This window comes from Chiloscyllium plagiosum, unplaced genomic scaffold (genome assembly GCF_037043375.1).
Source record: "Chiloscyllium plagiosum isolate Xiang-an unplaced genomic scaffold, Cpla_swu_hap1 HiC_scaffold_35, whole genome shotgun sequence".
Lineage (NCBI taxonomy): Eukaryota > Metazoa > Chordata > Chondrichthyes > Orectolobiformes > Hemiscylliidae > Chiloscyllium > Chiloscyllium plagiosum.
Window position 1 is genome coordinate 26397504 of NW_028270173.1, and position 24394 is coordinate 26421897.

The 24394-nt window shown below is 40.4% G+C and overlaps 1 protein-coding gene across 3 annotated transcripts in view; it reads right to left on the bottom strand.

The window, feature by feature from the left end:
* Positions 1–3635: 3635 nt before the first annotated feature.
* Positions 3636–24394, bottom strand: part of LOC122541360 (RNA-binding protein 4B-like) — a 34733-nt gene continuing 13974 nt past the window's right edge. For all 3 annotated transcript variants that reach the window (XM_043678058.2, XM_043678055.2, XM_087979429.1), the window contains 2 exons: positions 6916–7671; positions 3636–3772 (listed from right to left, as the gene is read on the bottom strand). In XM_043678058.2, coding sequence (XP_043533993.1) covers positions 6923–7671 — 749 coding nt within the window. In that variant the 3' untranslated portion in view covers positions 3636–3772; positions 6916–6922. The remainder of the gene's footprint in view (positions 3773–6915; positions 7672–24394) is intronic.

Here is a 24394-nt window from a genome sequence, read left to right on the forward strand (position 1 = left end):
AGCACATCAGCTACAGAGGTCAAGAATAAAGAATGCATCCATCACCTGGAAATGGCTTAAACTGGAGTCTACTAAAGAATAATACAAGTCTGGAGGAGGGAAAAAAAAGTAGTTCAGACTTGAAGAAATAAATATCAACATCAATGTGCAGAGTCTCCAGAAAACTATAAGCAGCAGAAGACAACAACATTTGAAAGATTTATCAATTACTGTGATTCAGTTGATCCAACCTATAATTTGATGTTCGTATCAAATTTTGATGTTCATATCTAATTTTGATGGGAACAATGTAGAAAGATTCCTCAGGACTCTTCATTCCTAACAACAGATGTCAGACAGCACAGAAAACTTTGGTTAGAAAGGCATATATCATCACTTTCAACATCAAAGCATTTCTGCACATGCATGCTCTTCCACATCATTATAACCTGATGTTGAAGAAGCAAGTTGACGTGTTCTGGCCAACTAAAGATGTTCTCTAAAAGCTGGCTCATTGATCTGATGCCTGTGAGTTACAAAGTTATTTAACTTAGTCATGGTGGTATATATGTGACTAAAATGACAGCAAGTAAGTTCAATAAATCACCTGAACTCATTGTTAAAGTGAGAAACTTTAACACCTGTATACATTAATTTGTCATTTTAAAATCTGTTTTTCAGAAAAACCTAAGTAGATCGCAAAGCATTCAATATGTGTCATCACCGACCACGAGGAGGCCACTGAACATCTCTGCCAAGTCAAAGCAAAAATCTGCAACGCTGTTGTCAACCAGCGGCACTTGTTAGAAATTCAAGCGCATAAAGCCCACATTACTCAGAAAATCAGACTTGTAAAATTGTCCCTCTACTCTTCTGCTATCAGAAATGACATGTATCCTTCAACTGCAGAATAAATCTGGATCTTGCTTCATTCCTTTACACTACACTATTTATAAAAGAAGCTTGATTCAGTTAAATGTGTCAATATATAGCTAAAACGTAAAACATTATGAGATTTATAATTCAGGCCAACATATTAAATATTTATATCACAACAAATCACTACCGGGCCAAGTCAGACAGGGATTTGAAAACAGCAATGAACACTTTAAAATCGACAAAGTGCTCGATTGGGAACATGGGTAACAAAGTTTTGGATAACCTCAAGCTTATGAAATTTAGATTATGGTAAAATAACAGGAGTGTATTGGAATGGACCACAGGAAATCAAGGCAGAGGTGAGGATTTTAGCAGGAGATAAACTAAACAGGAGATCAACTAAACAGGAGATAAGTATCAAGCTGGAAATAAGTCATCTAACTGATGTATGAAGGTAAAGTCAAAATCTTGCATCTAGATCAACTGTGACACCGTGGATGCAAATAGACCAACTGAATCTAAGATGGACTGCCACAGAAAGGGAATGAGTCCAAAGTTAGGAGTAAGTCAAGCAAACAGAGCTTGCTTTTAGTTGCCATTCCAATGGTTTTAGTGTTTCTAATATTTAAGTGAAGAAGGTTTCTGCTAATCCACAGATTCACCAGTAAATGTTGGATAAATAGCCTCATAGCTTAGCAACATTGGAAGAGTCAAGAAGCATGGTTGTGGGGTAGCATTGAATGCCAAAGCATGCGTGGAAAACTGCAATTGGATGATGTCACCTATTTCTCATTTGCATGTTGCCGGTTACAGGGGACAGAGACAGCAAGGTAACAAGGTGAGAAGTGGATCTGAAACTACCAGAAGTGGTTCTCTGGCTACAGTTAGATGGACAAGAAAAGAACCATGTGAGAACAGTTCCACCTCGAAGGATTAGTGTAGAGGTCCTGAATAAGGATGATGTTTTCAACCTATCAGAGGCTGCAGACAGATGGAGAGGGGAAATTTTTAGCTTTGTCAGTCACATGGCATGTCACTTGTACTGATAATAGCCATTTTGGCACCGTAGCAGAGCAAAACACTGGTGATTCAAACATTGAGCTTGAGGAAAGATGGGAATGTACTTGGGATGCCACTGCACAATTAGGGACTTTGGAGATGAAATGGAGCATGAAGATGGAACAATTAGTTTGCTAGTTCTACCAATTATTTCAAACTGTAACATTAACAAATTTAAATGATTTATTAAAAGTAATCATAATTGAATCTGAAGTGGCAGGTAGATGTATTTGCAAATAAGTAATGTCTCCAAATGTAGTAGAGCATAGAGTAGTCACATATCAGGTAGAACAGCTCCCAATGCCTTTTATGTTATCTGATTAAGTCTTGCAGATCTCACCTATAATCAAATTTGAAGTACAACTCATTTTGAATCAACATTCACCTATTCTGCAAAAAGAATAATTTTAGAAATGTATTTTAAAGTCTGAGTGCATCGATTCACTGACTACCAAGAACCACTTTGGCTAAATAGGGTCTCTCACAAACAACTTTTGTGATGCACAATAAGCAGTACTTGCAAACTATTCACTCTTCAATCTTTTCTTCCAATCATTGTTTTAAGTTTGATTTAGTTAACTTAACGTTAGTTTTTTCTCAGATACCGAGTGATCTAATGTTTCGAACATTCGTTGTATTTCAACATGTATCCAGCATCTACTGAACTTTACTTTTAATTTCATGGCCTATTCCATTACCTGAAATGTATAATTTAAAGAGTTGAAAAGTGTAGCATTGTTTTATTACAGGAATCAGAAAATGTAAGTTAATAGTGCATACTGCTAGTAAGCTCATATTAACATCAAAAAGTTTGTATTCTTTATTTCTATTCTTTCACCTTACTTTGTATACTGTTGTTTTAGTTCCTCAGAACGGCTTAGCTATAGAAATATGTTATTGTATAGAATATGAGGAGTACTGAGGAATTTTGTAACAGCATGTTACTCACTCTCGTCTCTTCCCAATTCACTCCCTTCCTCTGCTGAAGGTATGAATTATCTTTCAAGTAATATTATTGATGTTCCATGTGTCCAATCGATCGCTCCTCAATGATAAGTCCAAACAATGATGAAGGCAAGTTATACGATAGTAAGACATGTCACAGACAAAGCAGGTTTTGCTCCTGTCTTCCTTTTGAGGAAGACTGACTCCCTAACAATAAGGGGTAGCACAAAGAATTATTTTCTTCCCCCTTGCCAGTTACATCTACTTATGCCGACAATTAAAAGGCAGATAAACAGACTACTGAAGATACTGGATTCAAGGGTGCAGCAAGTACATGGAATGAATTATGCAAAATAGACAGGCTTGTCAGACAACAGGCTTTTCCTGTTCCTTTAATTCTACCCAACATAAGAGCTGAAAATTTGGCACAGCACAACATCTATAAAGATCAACATTAAACATGCATACTGACTCATGGCTAAACACATGCTATGAGCTGAATCTGTATATAAGTAAATCAGATAACTATTCTGCCCAGTACCTGCACAGGGCAGTAGGTCAGGATTGGAGATTCACATGGACGCAACACGCTCAGGCTGAGTACTCATTATTTATTGTAAATCAGATTACAGGAAATCCAAAAGGTTCAAACTTAAACGACTGACAATTACATGAGTCATTCCCAACAAACACAAAAGAAGAAACCCAGAAAGAGAAATTAAAATTCAAATTTAAAGATACTTGGTCACAGTTTGAGAAGATAGTCGAGTCAGTGGCTAATTTAACACGATATTTAGATTTAGTGTCTCACTAATATCTTCCACATTAAAATCAATAAGCAAAAAACATTTGACCCGAGTTTCTGCACATACCAAGGGACCCGCGGCTCTCGTCACGATGCAAACCAAACCTGCGAAAGAAGGGACATTGCAGATTGATTAAAAACAGGCCTTTCACCTCATCACCACATGGGTGCAAACCACTCAAAACATACCACTTTGAAATCTGAGCTCTCGTCCCTATCCTCAGTCAGCCAGAAAATCTATTCAGAATCACGATATCCAATTTACAACTGCACAGAACACGACAACATATTGATTAGGATTACTGACACTAGGACTGAACCTACAGTAAATATATACCAACAGGTGCAGTGAGGAAGGAGTCAGGACACTCACTTTTCAAACTTCAAGACTCTACAGTACACCAGTGATTGCTGTTCCCAGAGACAAACATGAAACTGGGAGACTGTTTACATTAAATAATCTGTGCTTCACTGTTTGAATACTCTACACATAATATCTTAGTTAGATAACATAAATAAACAAAACATTACTTCAGTTGAGGGAGGTGAGCACATCATCACAAATTAATAAGAAGAAAAGCAATGTCCCACTTCCCCAGTGCACAACATTAACTCACATGAAGCTTCGCATGTTAATCCAGTGTGTAGCTGAGCAAGGCCAGTCCGAAGCTAAGGTTCAATCTGCATATAGTTAGTTGACTTGAAGCTGGGACTTGTGACTTCTCAAACATTTTGTGCTACTGTGATAGTCACATTTCTGTATAATACTCAAACTTGGGCTAACCATAATGAAATGACTATTAGCTGACAATATGTGTAATCAAACTATACTTAGCATCAACTATCTGAAATTGTGCAGTTGTTCAATCAATGAACCCAATGATGTCCCATTATCTGCCATGGGGGTAACCAATTGCTAAGATATCTCAGTTATAAGATGAAACAAATCAAAATATTTTTAGTGAGGCATTTTTGTTTCCTATTCAATGACTTTACAGTATGAAAGAAAGCATACTGGCAATGATGTTCTTTTCAGGCTTAAACATAATTCCCAACTGTCAGACATACTGGGACATATTCAATAAACCACTCAATCAACATCAAGTCGATCAGAATCATAGGGCATCAATTGTACTTGAGATATATGAAATAGGTATCATCTTCGATGGCGTATGTGTGACCTCTGCTAGAGTATAACGCAATGGCTTTAGTCATTACTCATGCTGGCTGAAAGAACTTCATCTAGCTATTTATTAAGCTAGACCTTGGCTCGGAGACTATGCACACTAAATAGATACTATCCATTCACTGATCTCTTTAAGTGCAAGTCTAAACTGCAGCTGTTACTCTAGAATTGAACCACAGCAAAACCAAATGTAATCAAGCTTTCATGCAACACTTTTCAGCTGGACTCACAAGATTAATATCAAGAATAAATGGAGAGCCCTCATCCACTATTGCTACAGGCACTTAAGATAAAATGAAGTTTCTTTACAAGTGCCCTAAACTCCACACAAAACCATACAGCTGCTGCCAACGTGGACTAGATGTCTAATGGCTTAAAATTATCATTTAGAAACTGTTAACTGAATTTTTGCTTCCAATCTGTGTGTTGTCTGGAATCATTCATTTCAGGTTTCTCACACAAGTATTTTTGTGGTTTGATCTTTAGTAATTCCTTACTTCTGGTGATACCCTCAATTAATCCGAACTAAAATTTACATTAATTTGCTTGGAAGAAAAAAAAATCAACCCAAGTATTCCCCTGCCATGCATTTGCAGTGAAGCAAAATGGGGAAGACTAACATTTCCATTCTCCGATCTGTTTTCCAGTTTTATTTCTGACTTGTTCTGATTAGTGTGGCCATATGAAAATCATATGGCGTACTGGGTAATTTACTGTGATACTGAGCCATACAAAAGAAGTTCCAAGTTTATCACAGTTTATGTCAAGTTAGTTATCTCATCCCACTAGAAGAAGTAGAAACACTACAACTGATCTCGAAATCAATGTATTAGAACCAATAGGAAAATTTAGAACTAATCAGTCAGGGATTTTATACCCGATCGCGATCCAATAACTGCTGACACAGCAGTAACATGCTTAGATTGCTAGATGGCTCCTAGTCATCAGCTACTGTTTTATCAAGGGATGGAGTAGTGTCAAATTAAGCTGTACTAAATAGTGTTGCTAAACATCTCATTGTTAAATTATGAAGAATCAATGAGTTTTTCTGAAAAATAGAACATTGAATAAATGCTTCTACAAATTTCCTGATTCCTCTTTTAACCTCAATTCTTTTGTCTAATCCCATCAGTCAAATTGACGTTTTTGAAGTACAGTTTGATGTTACTGTCCACTATTTCCCAATTGTCCTCACTTTTGCTCCCATTCTTCCTAGCTTTAGATTGACTTGACCTGCCAATAGGTCATTAATATTTACATGGCATTTTCTCAACTGGAGAAAACAAAAGGGATCATATAATCTGGATTTGGGCTAAACAATAGAAAAGAAACTGTCTCGATGGAAGGTTGTTTCTTCTAAGATCGGCCCAGCAATTCTGACTTGGACGACAGAGGGCATTTAAGCGGGCATTGGATAGGTATATGGAGGATAGTGGGTTAGTATAGGTTAGGTGGGCTTGGATCGGCGCAACATCGAGGGCCAAAGGGCCTGTACTGCGCTGTATTCTTCTATGTTCTATAATACCCCAAGGCACAGCTAATCTTTGGCTGGCCAGTGTGGTCCACTCATAGAATTGTCATCGGAGCCCAGTACTCTTCATATATTGGCCCAGAACACTATGTAATATCTATGTGGGGATGAATAGATTGGCCACAGTTGGAAAAGCAGGTGTACTCGTGCTCTGCTGTAGCATGCTGCAGGGTGCCATTTTAGTTAATCAAAGTGCAGTACTTGTTCTGAAGACTTTAGGGGCCTGCGCACTTCAAGTTTGTTTGCGATAGTAACTTTAGTCCTCAATGCTTATAAGACTGGACTTGCCACAAGTGCAAACAGTACTTTGTTGGAGTTGATATCAATGTTTTTTAAAGACAACTTTTATGGCTTTTATTTTGAGCGGACCTCAACAAACAAAATTCAAGAATGTGCCACAGAGCTGGATAGACAATATGCACAAAGCATTTGATAGATCACAACTCATGCTCAAGGGGTCCTTGAATGAGGTAGATGCTTCTACAGCTAATGAGAACGCTGACCGCCTTATTAAAGATAAATTATCCTCACCTTTCAGTTAGTATGCAGAGTACTGGGTGGCAGGGTACTGGGCGGCAGCTGCTGCAGCAGCAGAGTACTGGGCAGCAGTGTACTGGGCAGCAGAGTACTGGCTGGCAGAATACTGTGCTGCAGAGTACTGTGCGGCAGAATACTGTGCGGCAGAATACTGTGCTGCAGAGTACTGCGCAGCAGAATATTGGGCTGCAGAATACTGGGCTGTAGCGTACGAATCTCTTGCTGCAGAATTTGTAGGGTCATACATAGTTGTAGAAACTGCTGTGCGCTCAAACCCATATCCAGTGCTCAAAGCAGGCATGGGTGGTGGACGACGTAAAGGGCTCCTGTCGCGACCATAATAAGTAGTGGGAGTTGGCAGTGGCCGCCGCTCGTAGGGGTTTACCGCAGCGGGAATACGATCTCGCAGGGAAGTGCCAAGAGGCGAAAATGGATCTGCCCGGCTGTAAGGATCTCCCACCGCTCCATATGCTCCTGCCCGATATTTCTCGTAGTAATCGACAACCCTGAATCGATCATCGTAAAGTGGGCGCTCTCCGTACGCAGTTATAGGCCGCGCGGTCATCGAAAACGGATCTATGTAATCGCGTGAATAGCTGCCATCAAAATTGCCATCGAGACCAACGCGATCTTTGGGGCACTCTTTAGACCAATGGCCTTCTTTCCCGCAGCGAAAACAGCCGTTTTTTTCGCCCATCCCGGGTTGCATCCGCAGCCGACTCTTGGAGAGTTCAACTTGTATCCGTTTGCCTTTAAAAGGAGACGCAATACAATATCAGTACTAAGCACATTAACCAGCCGCACTGGCCCAAAGATCAGAATCAACGTGGTCCTAACCTTAGTTGGCCAATACAATACATAGACATCAAGGCTCAATGAATGGCTCAGAGTAAATTCACTATGGTGCTGAGCCAGTCTAAGAAAGAAGGCTCATTTCCTGATCTGTGATGAGTCAGTGTACCTCAACTAGAACTGTTGTATAAATACTACAGCTGGTCTGTGAAACCCCAGGCTATGGAGCAAGGTTGTGGTGGGACCATTTGAGTATTAATTTGACTTTAATTGGTATTATGGTGCTAACCAGGCTAGATCAGTGGGTCACCCATTATAACTATTGATTTTTATTTTCAACGACTTAAAAAAGCAAGATTGATAAGCAAAACAAAAAGACCAGCCAGTTCTACAAATTTTCTTCAAATTCAAAGCAGCTGGAGGATCTGACTACACATATCCTACCCGCACATACAATCAATTAGCAGAAGCAAAAGTCCAACAAGAAAATAAATAGAGAGTAGAACATGTTTCTCTTGTCCTCAGGCAATTAAAATGTGAATACGAAACAAAAACTATTTATCTACACACAGTACGCAATAAACATGGAGGCTACAAGAACAGGTCAGCAGCTAGGAATCCCTTTGTGAGTGAAACACTACTATTTTCCCAATATCTGTTCACGATGTACAAATCAGGAATATGATAGAATACTCTCTGTTTGCCTTAATGAATGCACCTACAACAGTGCTGAAGACGTTCAGCATAATCCCAGATAACATGGTGGATTAGCACCATATCACCACCTTCAATATTCACTCCCTTCACCACCAATGTAAAGGAGTAGATTGTATAACACTTCAGCAACTCACCATGGTTCCTTTGAGGACAGATTCCAAAGTAATGACCTCTACCACCAAGGCTAGACCACAGAGTCAGAGATATGTACAGCACGGAAACAGGCGCTTCAGTCTAACTTGTCCATTCGATCAGATACCCTAACCTAATCCAGTCCCATTTTCCAGCACTTGACACATATCCCTCTAAGCCCTTCCTATTCATATACACATTCAGATGCCTTTTAAATGCTGTAATTGTACCAGCCTTCACCACTTCCTCTGGCAGCTAATTCCATACATGCACCACATTGTGAGAAAAAGCTGCCCCTTAGGTCTCTTAATTTTTTTTCTCCTCTCACCCTAAACCTATTCCCAACCAAGGGAAAAGACCTTGTCCATTTATCCTATCCATGCCCCTTATGATTTTACAAACCTCCATAAAGTCACTTTTCAGCCTTCGACGCTCTAGGGAAAACAGCCCCAGCTTATTCAAACTCTTCTTGTAGCTCAAATCCTCCCACACAAGCAACATCCTTTAAATCTTTTCTGAATGCTTTCAAGTTTCATAACATCATTCCTATAGCAGGGAGACCAGAATTGCATACAACATTCCAAAACTGGCCTAAACAATGTCATGTACAGCCACATGACTTTCCAACTTAATACTCAATGGTCTGTCTAATAAAGGAAAGCATACAAAACACCTCCTTCACTATCCTATCTAGCTGCAACTCCACTTTCAAGGAACTATGAACCTGCACTCCAAGGTCTCTTTGTTCAGCAACACTCCCCAGGACCTTGCAATCAAGTGTTTAAGTTCTGCAATGATTTGCCTTCCCAAAATTCAGCACCTTGCATTTATGTGAATTAAACTCCATCTGCCACTTCTCAGCCCACTGGCCCATCTGGTCAAGATCCTGTTGAAATCGGAGGTAACCTCCTTCGCTGTTCACTACACCTTCAATTTCGGGGTCATCTGCAAACTTACTAACTGTAAGTATGTTCACATCCAAATCATTTATATTAATGATGAAAATCAGTGGACCCAGCATCAATCCTTGTGGCACACCACTGGTCACAGGCCTCCAGTCTGAAAAGCAACCCACCATCACCAGCTTTTTTCTTCTAACTTCAAGCCAGTTCTGTATCCACATGGCTAGTTCTCCTTGAATTCCACATGATCTAACCTTGCTAACCACTCTACCACAAGGAACTTTGTCAAACACCTTACTAAAGTCCATATAGATCACATCCACCGCTTTGCCCTCATCAATCCTCTTCGTTACTTCTTCAAAAAACTCAAATCAAGTTCATGAGATATGATTTCCAATGCATAAAGCCATGCTGACTATCACTAATCAGTCCTTGCCTTTCCAAATGTATGTAAGTCCTGTCCCTCAGGATTCCCTCCAACAACTTGCCCACCACCGATGTCAGGCTCACCATTCTAAAGCTCCCTGGCTTGTCCTTATCACCTTTCTTAAATAGTGGCACCACGTTAGCTAACTTCCACTCTTCCTAACCTCACCTGTGACTTTCAATGATACAAATATTTCAGCAAGGGGCCCAGCAATTACTTCCCCAGCTTCCCACAGAGTTCCAGGGAACATCTGATCAGTTCCTAAGGATTTATCCATTTTTGTATGTTTTAAGACATCCAACATCTTTTCTTCTGTAACATGAACATTTTTCAACATGTCACAGTCTATATCCCAACTTTATCTTCCATGCCCTCCTCCTCAGTAAACACTTGTTTAATAACTTCCCCATCTCCGCTGGTTCCACACATAGGCTGCCCTGCTGATCTTTGAGGGGCCCTATTCTCTCCCCCAATTACCCTTTTGTCCTTAATATATTTTAAAAATCCCTTTGGATTTTCCTTAACCATATTTGCCAAAGCTATCTCATGTCCCCTATTTGCCCTCTTAAGTGCACTCCTACTGTGTTTATACTCTAAGGACTCACTTCATCTCTGCTGCCTATACCTGACATATGCTTCCTTCGTTTTCTTGACCAATATCTTAATTTCTCAGTCATCCAGCATTCCCTACACCTACCAGCCTTGCTTTTCGTTCTAACAGGAATATCCTGTCTCTGGATTCTCATTATCATTAAATCATGAGGGGTGTCGATAAGGTGAATAATACATGTTACCTCAGGGTTTCAAGGTGAGAAGATTAAATAAAAGGGGCCTAAGGGACAACTTTTTCACAGAGAGTGGCTCATATACAGAATGAACTGCCAAAGGAAATAGCAGATGCAGGTACAGTTATGACATTAAAAGAATTTTGAATAGGTGCATGAATAGGTAAGGCATACAAGGATATGGGGCAAGTGGGATTAGTTTTGTTTGGGAAAATTGGTCAGCATGGATGAGTGGGACTGAAGGGTGGGTTTCCATTCTGTATAACTAACTGTGCAGAGGGGTACGGGGACAGATTTGACACAGCATTGTAAAAATTAATTTAACCAAAAAATTCCAAAGCAGCATATTGATCAGTCAAATTAATGAGTACTAAAAACAGGCTGACAGTTGCAGATCAGACTTATGAATTTTTTTTGTCATTTTGGTTAAGCAGACCAAAAGAGACAGACATTGCAGACAAGTCTAGAACAAAAGTGTGGTGCTGGAAAAGCACAGGCAGTACCAAGAGGCAGGAGAGTCGATGTCTCTAGCATAAGCTCTTCAAGAACGATTCCCAATGAAGAGCTTACGCTTGAAATATCGACTCTCCTGCCCCTTAGATGCTGCCTAACCAGCTGTGCTTTTCCAGCACACTCTTGACTCTAGTTTCCACCATCTGCAATCCTCACTTTCACCTAGACAAGTCTTGATGACCAGTTTAGCAACTGGGGGAAGTGATGTCATGCTAAGCAGTTGAGCTTAACTATCAATGTTCTTGCATTCTCTTTGGTATTGCACACTCTGAGATGGTCATCCTCTAGTTCATTTCAAAATGAGTCAGAAGCTGGTTGTGTTTCAAACCAAGTTTTCTTCCTCTCCCATTCTGATTTTCGTGGAGGAGGAATAGCAGGCATGGCGGGGGTGGTGGATGTTTGCCTGGTTTCTTACTCCTCATTCCCTCTTTTCCCCACTGCTTCTCATACTTTTACTTTCTCTCCACCCACCTTTCCACACATCCATTTTCTCTCTTTGCCACTGCCGACTACAAATCTCTTTCCTTTCCCACAAACCCACTCTCCCTCTCTGCTTCTTACAAACTGCCATTTTCTCTCCCCACAACACCACCGACAAGCCCAAACTCTCTTCCTACTACCTCACAAACCTATTGCCTCTCCCATTGCCACCCAGAAACCCACTCTCTCACTATCTTTCAGACTGTCTGCCTCTCTCTCACACAGATGAGCACATGCTTGTTGTGACTCATTCTACCATTTTGAATAGTCCTATAGGGTGTTGACACTATTCACAAAAAAGTCTTCTTTTCCCAGAACATGCTCTCCGTCTCAACACTTCACTGGCTTGTTGCCCCTAAAGTATGTGCACCCATACAGCAGGCATTCTGCACCTTGCACCAATTTACCTGGAGTAGTCTGTTAGGCTTAGACCTTTGTTTGACCCACTCTCTCTCTTCCTTCCCCCTACCCCCCCTAAAATCACATCCTCACCCTTTCCCTTCATTTAAAACTTCAAAATGATCATTCCAACATTGCTTTTCCTTGCATCCTGAGGATCAGCCCCCTGTCTCTGTTTGCTTGTGGTGAACAACTGGTTCTAGCCAAGCAGTTCTGCATAAATCGATCCAATATCAACCTAGCTTTCTGTGCTACTCCTTCCATGACTTGGATAAGAACTTTCCTTAGGCCACATGAACAATGTCAGCAGTGTCAGAACACCCGTTGGCTCAGCATGACCTAAAAGGCCAGGGCATGGGAACACCACCATGTTCAGGCTCACCTCCATGTCACAAACCATTCTAACAAACTATATTGTTGCTCCTTCATTTACGCTGGTGTACATATACCATCATCCTGTCAAAAGCAGTTAGTAATGGAGAATAAACACTGGCCTCACTAGTGATGACCGGATTCCATGAATAAATAATAAAGTGTATGGGCTAATCTTTCTTATCGTGGAAATAAAAAAATTCAATTTGTTGATCCAATATAAATAGCATAACACTACATCCTAATACTCAAGCAAAGTTCCAGAAGACATGTCGTAAACTACAAGGCCTGCAAAGACAGAATCAGACTCTGCTGCAACGTTACCACAGTCAAATAATCTATGAAATACACATTGTTTGGTAAAAATATTATGGTTATAAAAACATATGATCATTCGAACAAATTAGATTAAGCTGTGGAACAAAGGCAAACGCATCTCACCGCAAAATGCAAGGAAACAAAAAAAGAACTAATGGTCAAAATGGAGATCTGCCAAGATGTTGAATATCAATGTGATTCAGACATTGAGGATAGAAGTTCTGATGAAAGGTGTCACTGCTCAGAAACATTAACTCCATTCTCTTCGTGAATGTCATCTGACCTGCTGAGCATTTTCTGGTTTTATTTCAAGCAACAAGAAACGATAGCTGTCAGGGAATATAATGCAAGTAAAATACATGGGCATGTGGGCTTCCTCCCAAGACATGGAGAATATTAAAGTAATGAAGCAGTGCTGCAACTGGCGTCGTCAGATATGACTTAGAGCAGAGATTTTAGACTTTTTTTTGCTGAGCCACGCTTGAGGCTCATGTCCCATGCTCACAACTTCTCTCTTTCTAAACATCATTTCCAATGGTATTATAAAGCAACACTAGAGAAACAGATTCAGTTTGCAGAATTTTCCTAGTCACAGCAGAAGCAATCCCACTAAAAGGAAAACTGCTGTTCTTCCAGTTCTGAAGAAAGGTCACCGAACCCTTTTTCTCTAGATTCTGCTAGACCTGCTGAGATTTTCCACCAATTTCTGGTTTTGTTTGTGATTTCTAGCAGCTGCAGTTTTTTTTAGGTTTTTACTGTTTTGAGTTAGATGCAGAAGAACAAATCTCTGCAAGAGGTCTTGACTGAATCTGTAGTTACGTTACATTATTTTTGTCCTTGGAGGGGGAGCAATGACTGGAGGTTGCTTTGACGGATAAAAATATAAGCTGTAGTTTTCCTCTGCAAATTTCAAGAACTCTTCAGTATGGATGCTGTCATTAGGTTGCTTGTACAGTTGAAGCCTCGATATTAAGTGCAAGCAGGCAAAATTAAACTCAAATGCTCAGCATTTTTTTGCTTCTTAGAAAGTACTTTTATGCAGGTTAAGACACATTTTTAGAGGAAGCCCATTGACCTGTTCCATTTAAGCATCACAAAAGAACAGTGGAAAAAACAAAGGAATGGATGATCCTTGAGCTGTAGATTAAGACAGAAGAGTTTTCAAGAGATTTCAAATTAATTTAGAGGACTTGTATTGATGCTATTGTGCTTCTCGCTTTGAAAACATCACAGCAAATTATTGTGGTTTATTTTGGGGATAATACCTGCAACTAAGTAACTGATAATACTTCTAAGATGTTCCTCCCCTCATTGAGACGTATTGTACAGCATCACCAAAGTAAACAGAGGAGATTTTGATTTTGGGCACATCACCCTGGTTAGGGCATCACTCAAGGCAAAATGCCCAAAATATAAAGAAATCCAAACCTAATTAACTAAAACTATAATGCTACAATGGTTATATAATGCAATCATTAGTTATATTCTCTAGAATTATATTACAGTCGTCCTCTGTACCCATGGGGAATACATTCCTAAAGCTACTGCAAAGCCAGAAACCAAGGATAGGAGCGAATCCATTCAGTTAAATGGGAAATGTGCCTCCCCAGCAGCCCCTGGTACCAGAGGTTCCATATTGTATATTCAGGCTGTGGTAAACCGTGGGTAACTGAAACCGCAGAAAACTATTCCACAGATATGGGGGGGGGGGGGGGGGGGGGGTCACCCTGCTTTTCCATTCTACAGGCCAGTCCAGAACAGGGAGCACAATTCCAACTGAGCTTAGTATTCCCAAGAAACAATAACAGGAATGGACCGTACAGCTACTCAATGCTGATCTGCTGTTTAATAGCATCACAGCTGGTCCTGTGCTTCAACTCTAATTTGTAGTTCAAATAAAGTGAATCAAGAAAAATAACTACAGTACTTGAGTTTGGAAAGCACATATAAAACAAACTAATGTTTTAACGGGAAATTTTGGAAATAGGAAACACTAAGAGGATTTTAAAAATGAGTTCAATGAGGTGAATTGAAAAATAAATTCAGCCAGTTAGTGGAGAGCTTCAAATTGCAGAAAAGTGGAATATACCTAATTAAATAAACAAATATAGAAAAAGCAATATTACAGGGCACAGAGCAGGAAATACGCCATTATGTTAGACTAAATGGACCAAGACTGATGCATCCCATGGATTAGTTTTTGCTAGACTTATCCATTCATTTAAGGGTATAAAATCAATGAAGTTTAAAAGTTGCATTCCCCCATTTTTCTTCTGCACAGACCTCCAACTGTCAATGCCGTGAATGATGATCATAATGTGAAGGTGGCGGTGCTGGACTGGAGTGGACAAAATCAGAAGTCACACGACACCAGGTTATTGTCCAACAGGTTTATTTGAAATCTCAAGCTTTCTGAGCGCTGCTGCTTCATCAGGTGAAATGGAGGAAAAGTACAGGCATAGAATAAATAGGTGGAGAGATAACAGCAAGACAGTTCCAGGTAATTACCAGCATCAATATTTAAAGAAAATAGTGTGATTGGAGTGTTGACAGGCTGAATAATAAGTCTTTGCAGGTGAGCAAAAGCATCAAACAGTGTGAGTAAAGTGTCAACAGCTGACTAACAAGTGAAGGGATGGCCTATGAACCGAGTTAATTACAAAAATCTTAAAAAGGTGATACTACAAACATTCCAAATGGCTGGAATACCACGATAGGTATTACAGTCGCATGATGAAGGTCTAACAAAAGTAACAAGTAATCAGAAACTGTATAAACTAATTAAGATAGAGGGATAATAACAAGTAATCAAGGTAATGATGTCAAAACAGAACAGTAAGGAAGATTTTACAAACAGAACAGTATGATGGAGTTACATGCAAAGTGACATGGACGTAAGATCACAGTTGAGTACAGAACTTGGCTATCAGTTTCTGCTGAGTGATTTTGCTCAGGTCAGCACCCTACAAAGCAGCCTTTGAAATACACCAACACAGAATCGCCCAGCAGAAACTGATGGCCAAATTCCTTAATCATGAGGACGGCCTCAAACACGATGCTGGGTTTATGTCACGTGACATGTAACCCCACCATACTGTTGTGTTAATAAAATCTTCCTTACTGTTCTGTTTTGACACTACTTTTTTTATTCATTTGTGGGACTTGGGTGTTGCTGGCTGGCCAGCATTGGTAGCCCATCCCTATTTGCCCTTGAGAAGGTGCAGCCCACATGCTGCGGATTGACTCACAATGCTGGTAGGGAAGGAATTCCAGGATTTTGACCCAACGACTGAGAAGGAACGGCGGTATATTTCCAAGTCAGGGTGGTGAGTGGCTTGGAAGGGAACTTGCAGGTGGCGGTGTTCCCAAGTAACTGCTTCTCTTGCCCTTCTAGATGGAAGTGGGCATGTGTTTGGAAGTTGCTGTCTCAGGATCTTTGGTGAATTTCTACAGTGCATCTTGTAGATAGTGTATACTGCTACACTGAGTGCCGGTAGTGGAGGATTGAATGTTTGTAGAAGTGGTGCCAATCAAGTGGGTTGCTTTGTCATGGATGGGATCAAGCTTCTTGAGTGTTGTTGGAGGTACACCCATCCAGGCAAGTGAGAGTGTTCTATCAACTCCTGTCTTGTGCATTGTAGATGGTGGGCAGTCAGGTGGTGAGTTACTCACCGCAGTATCCATAGTCTCTGACCTGCTCTTGTTGCCACTGTGTTTATGTGGTGAGTCCAATTGAGCTTCTAGTCAATGGTAACCCCAAGGATATTGACAGTGGTGATTCAGTGATGGTAATACCATTGAATGTTAAGGGGCAGTAAGAGTGCCCCTTATTGGTGATGGTCATTGTCTGGCATTTGTATGGCACGTATGTTACTTGTCATTTGTTAGCCCAAGCCTGGATTTTGTCCAGATCTTGTGGCATTTGAGGATAGACTACTTCAATAGCTGAGGTGTCATGAATGATTAGATTAGATTCCCTACAGTGTGAAAACAAGCCCTTCGGCCTAACAAGTCCACACCGACTCTCCGAAGAGCAACCCACCCCGACCTATTCTCCTACATTCACCTCCGACTAATGCACCTAACACTACGGGCAATTTAGCATGGCCAATTCACCTAACCTGTACATCTTTATACTGCGGGAGGAAAGCGGAGCACCTAGAGAATTTGCAAACTCCACACAGACAGTAGCTTGAGGTGGGAATTGAACCTGGATCCCTGGTGCTGTGTGGCAGCAGGGCTAACCACTGAGCCACCGTGAAAGGTACTGAACACTGTGCAATCATCGTCAACATCCTCACTTCTGACTTTTTGACAGTGAAAAGGTCATTGATGAAGCAGCTGCAGATTATCAGGCCAAGGACACTACCCTGAGGGACTCCTGCAGAGATGTCCTGGAGCTGAGATGACTGACCCTCCACAAGCACAACCATCTTCCTTGTGCCAGGTATGACTCTAACCAGCGAAGTGCCCACCGAAACCCACTGATTCCAATTTTGCCAGGGCTCCTTGATGCCATACTCAGTCAAATGCAGCCTTAATGTCAAGGGCTGTCACTCTCACCTCACTACTTTGATTACTTGTTATTGCCTTTCTATCTTTATTAGTTTGTATATTTTTTGATTACTTGTTCCTTTGGTTAGACCTTTGTCATGTTATTCAAGCCAAATGGTTTGTCTCTAAAACCATTTTATTTTTGATTAATTGCTAATTGTCTCTGCCTTGAGTAATTAGTTCAGAAGCCATTCCTTCACTTGTTATTCAGCTGCTGACACTTTACTCATATTGTTTGATACTTCTGATCACCTGCAAAGACTTGCTGACACTCCACTTATACTATTTGTACTTAACTATTGACACTTTTAATCACCTGGAACCGTCTTGTCATTATCTCTCTGCCCACATATTCTGTGCCTCTGTGCTGCTCTCCACTTCACCTGATAAAGGAGCAACACTCCAAAAGCCTGTGATTTCAAATAAAACTATTAGACTATAACTTGGTGTCGTGTGACTTGCTGACTTTGTGAACAATGCGGCCATGCCCATCACTGTGAGCAAACCATTGCAACGGCTGGTCACTTGTACAACTTAGAGTGATCGTTTGTTACAAAATTCTAAATACTGTGATTTATATGGGTTACATCTTTATAGAACTTTGCATTCAAGAGAACAATCATGGATTTTATAAAGATAAAAAAAATGTACACTTCCCTGGGCTGTCAAAGGTACTGCATTAGTGTCAATTTTAAAAAAAAGTGAAATCATCAAAATTTCAGCAAAGTTAGGCTGCTCCACTAATATTTATGCACTCCTGACTCTTAAGTGTCAGTCAATGATGTTCACGCTAATGAGGTTATTTGCCCTATCAACTCACTAGTATGACCACTTTAATCTTTGCTGCAATGAAGCTGCATGTTCATCAACTTTCACCATACAATCTTCACAGAATCATAGAATCCCTAGAGTGTGGAAACAGGCCATCTGGCCCAACAAGTCCACACCGATCCTCTGAAGAGCATCCCAACCAGACCCATTCCCCTATCCTATAACTTTACATTTCCCTTGACTAATGCATCTAACCTATATATCCGTGGGCGGCATGGTGGCACAGTGGTTAGCACTGCTGCCTCGCAGCGCCTGAGACCCGGGTTCAATTCCCGCCTCAGGCGACTGACTGTGTGGAGTTTGCACGTTCTCCCCGTGTCTGCGTGGGTTTCCTCCGGGTGCTCCGGTTTCCTCCCACAGTCCAAAGATGTGCAAGTCAGGTGAATTGGCCATGCTAAATTGCCCGTAGTGTTAGGTAAAGGGGTAAATGTAGGGGTATGGGTGGGTTACGCTTCGGCGGGTCGGTGTGGACTTGTTGGGCCGAAGGGCCTGTTTCCACACTGTAAGTAATCTAATCTAATCTAATATCCTGGAACACTATGGGCAATTTAGCATGGCCCATTCACCTAACCTGCACATCTTTGGACTATAGGAGGAAACCCACACAGACATGAGGAGAATGTGCAAACTCCACACAGACAGTCACCCAAGACCGGAATCTGGGTCCTGGCGCTATGAGGCAGCAGTGCTAACCACTGGGCCAACTGTGCCACAAAAAAGATGTTAGATCCTCGAAAAGGAATATCAGTTCAGAAAGGGAAGAATCAGTATGGAAACTTGCCGGCTTTTGAGTGAAATGGATGTTAGCAGTTGAAGTACAATCAGCAACACCCTCCCAATTCCCCCAGTTGCTGCCACGCCACCCCCACTGACCCACACAAAAACAAGACAATAACATCCTCATTCAATAGCACATTCAGGTTAGCAACATTTTCACATTGTGTTTTAATATTGAAATAAAACACTAGTGCAACATTTATTCTGATTCATTCAAATAGGGATCATGACTGAACAGGATATTTTGAACTCTGAAAATCATGTTGGTAAAGTCTTGAAAAAGGGATGAACATACCAAGAGCTGCGCACAAGAGATAACAAAACATTGATAGCACAGATTACCAATCTTTCCTATAATGATTGGTACAAATATCCGCTCCTTGTCTAGCCACTCATTTAAAAATCTTGTATACTTTGCATATACAAATTTTACTTCCTACCTTCTGTTCAGAGGAAAACGCTTGCTTCACCATTTTAATGTCAGAACATGAAGTCAATTGGATTTTTGAGCCAGTCACCCATTTTATCTCAGCACCACATCACTGCACTCTCCCCACATCCTAGAATTCTCTAGCAACTTACCAACTCATCTCAGAAATGTTCAATTAGTCTATGGGTTGAGAATCCCAAGCATCAACAGCCTTGTAAACAAGTAATTTGTCGTCATCACTTCAAATGTGAGACCCATTTTAAACTACAGCCATGTGCACCAGCCAGTAAAAACAGGTTCTCAGCATCTACTCTCTCGTTAATCCTCATGATATTCTATGGGTAAATCTCACATTTTATGAAAAGATCAATCTTTGATCAATGTTGATACTTTAGGGCTCATGGTATTAGAGACAATTTGTCAGTAACCTCTCAAGTGGCTCCTTATCTAATATTTACGGAAAATCCAAGTTCACTGCACGCCCCGGTATCCATTTATTTTGCTTAAATATCCTCAAAACAAACACCATTTCATTTACTTTATTTAATCATCTAAAGATTTTCTAAATATCCTGTTACCATGCAGTTACTAAGAGATTCTATCATTTTTCCTACTACTGATGTTAAACAAATCATTAGTTGCCATTTTCTCATTTCCCTTCTTAAATAATGGGATTATGTTTACAAAGACAATGCACAGTACTGGAGAAACTTTACAGGTCTGACAGTTGAGAGAGAAGCAAAGTTAGCGTTTCAAGTCGCAATGGTTTGTTTGGAACTGATTGGGGCTAGGAAATGAAGACTTCACAGATGGTCAGGGTGCTCAGAGAAAAAGTCAAATGCAGTTCTGATAGTCGTAGAGGAGATTTTATGTAGAATATGTGCAAATGGTTGTGGTCAATTGAAGAAAATGGGTTGGTGTTTTAAAAAATTCTCAAGGTCAGGTTCGTAGGAGAGTAGTCTGACACAGAACAAACGACCAAGAGGCGAGACTGCTAGAATATGGGCATTTTATTCCCCGCAGTGTCGCACAACGGGTCTGGTTTATGCTCACTCTACATGTTACAAAAACTGGGAGCCGTCAGTTCTTGTAGAGCGGTTGCCAACAACCCACGCTCGGCGGTTAAACGTAACCCCGGAGCAGACTCACCGAACTGGAGACTTTTCCAGCTTTTTATTCTTTTCCAGATATAAACATTCATGTGAACAGCAGAGCAAGGCTAAAAAACACATTCCATTCTGGTTACATACAGATAAGAAGATTCACACGGGACTAAGCAACACCTCCATTCCGGTTAGATTCACACATGTATTGGGACATAATTTTTAACCGTTTCACCACATTCCACTGCTTGGAATTTTACACCACAGTTGGCTATACAGAGAGTAAACACATTAAAACAAGACCTGTAGTGGGGGGGAAGAAAGAGTGTGGACAGGGCATAATTGACATCAAAGACAATATTAATGCTCTCAAGTTGTTGAACTCGGTGTTAGTTCCTGAAGGTTGTAAAGTGCTGAGGTGGAAAATGAGGTGATGTCCCTCCAGCTTGCACAGAGCTTCACTACAGCACTGTAGCAGGCCCAAGAAAAAGATAATAGCATGACAACAGGCATGTGCACTAGAACGGCAATTAACTGGGACGGTGGAGATGTCAGTTGTGAAATCAAACTTAAATTAGATGACCATTTTGTAGGAGAGAACACAAGAATAACTCTGACCTTCCTGTTGCTTACCATTTCAATACACCATGTTGGTCTCACACTTGCACGTCTCGGACTACAAAGTGTTAGTTTGAGTGGCTCAAAGAAGTTCAATATGGCAACTCATTTTCTGCTGAAGCACTTTACAGCCTTCACCCTCAGTATTCAATTTTGACTTCAACAACTTCAGAGCACAAACCATTATCCTCCATTTTGATTGATACTCAGAATCAGAGATGTACAGCACGGAAACAGACCCTTCGGTCCAACCCATCCATGACGACCAGATACGTCAACTCAACCTAGTGCCACCTGCCAGCAGCTGGACCATATCCCTCAAACCCCTTCCTATTCATATAACCATCCAGATGCCTTTTAAATGTTGCAATTGTACTAACCTCCGGCAGCTCATTCCATACACACATCACCCTCTGCATGAAAATGTTGCCCCTTAGGTGTCTTTTATATCTTTCCCGCTGAGCCTAAACCTATGCCCTCTAGTTCTGGACACCCCCACCTCAGGAAAGAGACTTTGTCTATTTATCCGATCCATGCCCCTCATGATTTTCTAAACCTCTATAAGGTCACCCCTCAGCCTCCAACGCTCCAGGGAAAACAGACCCAGCCTATTCAACCTCTCCCTATAGCTCAAATCCTCCAAATCTCGCACATCCTTGTAAATCTTTTCTGAACCCTTTCAAGTTTCACAATATCCTTCCAATAGGAAGGAGACCAGAATTGCACGCAATATTCCAAAAGTGCCTAACCAAAGTCCTGTGCAGCCACAATATGACCTCCCAAATCCTGTGCTCAATACTCTGACCAAACCACTGATCTCGCCAGTACCCATGCCCTGTTTGAATTGATTTACTCTCACTGAAGCTAATCTATTTTCCACTATTCACACCAACAATTACCAACCATTTTGTATCTACATCTTTCCTCTACTATCATTAACATGCCTTGTCATTTACTCTGGGCATGCTCACCATCGAGAGAGAAACAAAACCACAAGTTGTACTGGAACATTAACCCATGTTTCTGTCTCTCCACAGATGCCACCAGACTTGCTGATTTTCTCCACCATTGTGTGTTTGTTTCATATTTCTAGCACATACAATATTTTTATTTTATTGTTCACTTGCTACCTTTTCCACTTCCTCCTCCTCCTCTGTCAACAGCTTTGGAAACATCATTTTCCAGTCCATTTTAGCATCAAAGAGTCATTTCATAATCGAAATGGTAACTTTGCTTTTATTTGCATAAATTCTGCATTCTTGCTGGGGTTTAATATCTTAAATATTAAATAACAATAATAACTAAAGTGGCTCATGCTTGGTATGTGACCTACCACTTTACTTGTGAAAAGGTCTCTGCCACCGTCCAAGGCCACAGTAACTTCGTGTTTTGTCGAATTTTTCAAAACTTTGTTTTCTCTCTCTCTGCTCTTCTCCTTCAAATATCTACATTTTAGTATCTATACATGCTCCCTTATCAATGTTGCACTCATGGTCCCTTTTATTATTTAATAATTCCTCACTGCAACCTGCCAGATATTTTTTGCTTTTTCCCTGCTTATATTGAAAGAAGCTACTTATGTCCAACAGCTCCCAGTTCTGACAAAAGATCCTTTATCCAATATGTCAAAATTATGCAGTTGCTCCTCTCCACGTATAGGGTCTGACCTATAGGCCAGTAAAAACATTTTCTCATTTTTATAACAGATGACTCCATGCTCTCCAGCACTCTAATTTCAACTACAAAAACAATATGATCAACAGAACTGAAAGGGTGTGTGGACTTATCATCAGTAACAACCAACACTTCTGCCATTTCAATATAACAAACTTAAGAGATAAAACACTCACATTCCCTGCATCCCCACAAGGCAGTCACGATTTTGTTACAGGCTTACTCCTACAAGCACAGAGACACATTGCCTGACCCTTTTATTCCTTGTTCCAGTATGGTTTTACTTATCTATTTCTCTTTCTCGATGTGTTCCAATACTCAACATTCCAGTAAACCCTGCATGTGCAATTCTACAAAATAACCAGTGACTTATCAAAACCAACACTGATAGATCAACATTTCCAAGTTATTTTTCACAATATAGTCCAAAGTGTCATGCCAGTCTCCACAGTTTGATTCCATGTTTTTCCAGTTACGTTTCATGGAATTTAAGTGTTTATATTACTTTTTTTCCTGAGGATAAGATGGCATAAGTATGCCTGGAAATTTGAACATAAAATCCAGATTAATAGTTCAGTGGAGAATTAAAGGAGCACTACACAATTGAAGATGCAATCTTTTGGATGAGATGTTAAATGGAGGCCCAGTCTTCTCCCTCAAATGTAAATGCAAGATCCCATGACAATATTCACAGTAGTCAAAAATTCTCCTGAAAACATATGCCCTATTATCAACATTCACTTAAGTAGTTACCTAGTTACACTCCCCAATGAAATCAAGGAGTTTATCATGCATAAATTAGTTGAAGCACTGCTGACACTCCAAACAACTTAATTAGTTGTAGTGATCTTTGAAAGATCCCTGAAGGTGTCAGAGAAGTCTCAGGCTGATGTCACATCATGACAATATGCAAAGACCATTTTGGGCACTGAACTCCCTACCCATTTGCACCCAGATAAATCTCCAAATTGTCCCTTTGTCAAGATAAAGAAATTGTTGTTTTCACCAAGTCATTAGGAATATCTCCAACCTGGGAGAACTTGTGTCAAACATATATTTAATAAAAGAGGACTGGACATTAACTGCACCCACTCTTGATTGATATAGATCAACACAATTCAAGAGTCGTTCATAACTAATTCAATCGCCTCAGGATATGGAGTTGACAAGATGATGCACACAAATTAAAAATCACTGTTCCCATGTACTAGGAAATTAAACATTATCCAAATTAAAAGGATATTTGCAGATTTTTAAAATTATTAAGAGAACTAAGATAATCTTTTGAAACATAATGTAAATCACCATTGAAATCACAAGATGTGCAGATATGAAAACAGTTCCTTGAAGGATAATACTTCAGATTCATTGGTGAAGAGATTCAAGGGTGAGAATCATAGAGCTATACAGCATGGAAACAGACCCTTTGGTCCAACTCATCCATACTGACTAGACATCCTAAATTAATCTAGTCCTATTTGCCAGCATTTGGCCCATATCTTTCTAATTCTTCCTAATTATATACTCATCCAGATGCTTTTTAATATATAATTGTACCAGCCTCCACCATTTCCTCTACCAGTCATCTCTTTCTCACACACACACACACACACTTTTTGTGAAAACTTTGTCCCTGAGGTCTCTTTTAT